Here is a 2,279-nt window from a genome sequence, read left to right as displayed (position 1 = left end):
CTCTGTGTGTGTGTGTGTGTGTGTGTGTGTGTGTGTGTGTGTGTGTGTGTGTGTGTGTGTGTGTGTGTGTGTGTGTGTGTGTGTGTGTGTGTGTGTGTGTGTAGAGTTCCTGGACGATGTGATGATGGATGCCTGTAACAGGTTCAGTTCTCTGTCCTACGCTGTGAGCCCCACCCTCTTCCTGGAGTTCCACGGCTCGGAGCGAAGCCTGGAGGAACAGGTGCTCACCGCCGGTGTGTGAGGGTACACACACACACAGGCAGGCAACAAGTCATACAGTACTGTTGTTGGACAGAAACCTACATTTTAATACAATTGACCTCTAAAATCATTATGAATAGTAATGAAATTAGGAATTTTGGAAATAAGTAACGTTCACAGAATTATGAAATATCTAGGTGTGATCTTGTAATGCATCACATAGACAGGATGCTCGAGTCATGCAGCGTGGAGAAAATAAATATTGATTTTAGCTGCGCTAGCTGTTTAGTGCCGATCTGTTACCACAATATTCGTTTATTGCTTTTTAAATTATTTCATGAAAATGTGGTTGTACTGTAGATATTTGTGTTCCACAGTTGGGATATCCCAATATATAGTTATCTGCAGTACTATGGAAATTGAACAGTTCTCTATCATTTACTGTAATAAAAAAACATCCTTTATTACTGCTAGGTTACGTTTTCTTGTTTAGGGTCAACATAATTCTCTTTCTAGTATTTATTTTATATTGCCGTACATCTGCATTTATTCAAGTCTCCTGCCAAAAAACTACATTTGAGCACTTTCTCGACAGCCATTGGACAAAAGCAAAGTTTCGACTTTCTGAGCGACTGTCAATCAAATATGGGACATTGTCTCAATTTGTGAGACACAGGAAAAATTATTAAAATGCTGTGCAGTCCCGCACAAAGCTGGACACCTGGTCACCCTGTGTCCAAGTGTCCTTAGGCAAGATACTCAACCCCCCCGAATGACTCCCGTATATATGAGACTTTTTTGCAGTTAAATATTGTGTGTGTATTTGTGTGCGTATTTCTACAGAGGACATCACTCAGAGTAACGGTGGATCAGATTTCCAGTGGGCTCGAGATGCAGGATCACGGGAGCGGCTGTGGAAGGCTCGCCATGACGCCTGGTACGCTGCTCTGGCCCTGAGGCCCGGCTGCAAGGTGAGGAGGCCTCTGCCACTTAAAGGTTTCATATGTAACATTTCCTCATGTCAATGTCCAAAGAACAGGCAAATGCTATTTACTTTTTTGAGTTATGTACCTCCACTATCCCAAATGTTTTCAACAATTTACAAACAATAAGAAATATGTCATTCTAATCAAGGTCATGGTGCGTTTAATCTGTTATGGGGTCGTATCCCCTTTGAACATACGTCTGCACCAGAAGCTGTCATAAAGTGTGTGTGTGTGTGTGTGTGTGTGTGTGTGTGTGTGTGTGTGTGTGTGTGTGTGTGTGTGTGTGTGTGTGTGTGTGTGTGTGTGTGTGTGTGTGTGTGTGGTGTGTGTGTGTGTGTGTGTGTGTGTCCTACAGGCTTACGCTACAGATGTGTGTGTCCCTCTGTCTCGCCTGCCTCAGATCATCGTGGAGACGAAGCAGGACCTGATGGAGAACAGACTGACAGGTGAGCTGCAGGAACACAAATACCTGTGTCTACATCAAGTACACTTAGTGTATATGTCAACAATGGTTCATATCATTGTTAACCTCTGAAAGTATTGTAATTATAACAATCCATGCATTTACACTAACTGCAGAAACCTCACAGATATTACATTTAAAATAAATCACTGCTACTGATTATAATTGAATTATGATTTACATTTGATAGTGTTTTTAATGATCTGAACTAATGCTTTATCTAACACGCGGTTATACACCTTCAAAATGACTTTTAGATAAAGTGTTAATAAAACATAACAGTTTGTGTTCCTGGTGCCATTTTCAGGACAATACATCTATTCAAATTAGTTAAAGGTCCCATGTCATGGCCAGTTCTACTGATCATAATTCCATTGTTGAGGTCTACTAGAATAGATTTACATTGTGCAATTTTCCAAACTCACATTGGTTTCTCATACAGCATCTCTGTATAGTATGTGTATTCACTCTCTGTCCTAACCGGCTTGTTGGAGCTCCTGTGTGTGTGTGTGTGTGTGTGTGTGTGTGTGTGTGTGTGTGTGTGTGTGTGTGTGTGTGTGTGTGTGTGTGTGTGTGTAGTGTAGTGTAGTAGTAGTAGTGTAGTACGTAGTACGAGACGAGAGAGAGAG

At 41.6% G+C, this 2,279-nt stretch overlaps 1 protein-coding gene across 1 annotated transcript; it reads left to right on the top strand.

Annotated features, from left to right (window-relative positions):
- The first annotated feature begins 106 nt into the window (after window positions 1-106).
- LOC104963503 (probable D-lactate dehydrogenase, mitochondrial) lies at window positions 107-1,737 on the top strand. Its single transcript, XM_010792105.1, has 3 exons — window positions 107-233; window positions 1,045-1,172; window positions 1,543-1,737. The coding sequence occupies exons 1-3, from the start codon at window positions 122-124 to the stop codon at window positions 1,720-1,722; spliced, it is 420 nt and encodes a 139-aa protein (XP_010790407.1). The 5' UTR covers window positions 107-121; the 3' UTR covers window positions 1,723-1,737.
- The last annotated feature ends 542 nt before the right edge of the window (window positions 1,738-2,279 follow it).

Source organism: Notothenia coriiceps, unplaced genomic scaffold, assembly GCF_000735185.1.
Source record: "Notothenia coriiceps isolate Sejong01 unplaced genomic scaffold, NC01 NC01_scaffold00001716, whole genome shotgun sequence".
Classification (NCBI taxonomy): domain Eukaryota; kingdom Metazoa; phylum Chordata; class Actinopteri; order Perciformes; family Nototheniidae; genus Notothenia; species Notothenia coriiceps.
The sequence above is the reverse complement of the archived record's forward strand: the minus strand, read 5'-3'. Positions and strand labels throughout refer to the sequence as shown.

Excerpts from the sequence above, each read along its gene's own strand:
- LOC104963503 (XM_010792105.1), top strand. The coding sequence starts at position 122 with ATGATGGATGCCTGTAACAGGTTCAGTTCTCTGTCCTACGCTGTGAGC. Across the intron at positions 234-1,044 it reads GGAACAGGTGCTCACCGCCG|AGGACATCACTCAGAGTAAC; the intron begins GTGTGTGAGGGT and ends GTATTTCTACAG. Across the intron at positions 1,173-1,542 it reads CCCTGAGGCCCGGCTGCAAG|GCTTACGCTACAGATGTGTG; the intron begins GTGAGGAGGCCT and ends TGTGTCCTACAG.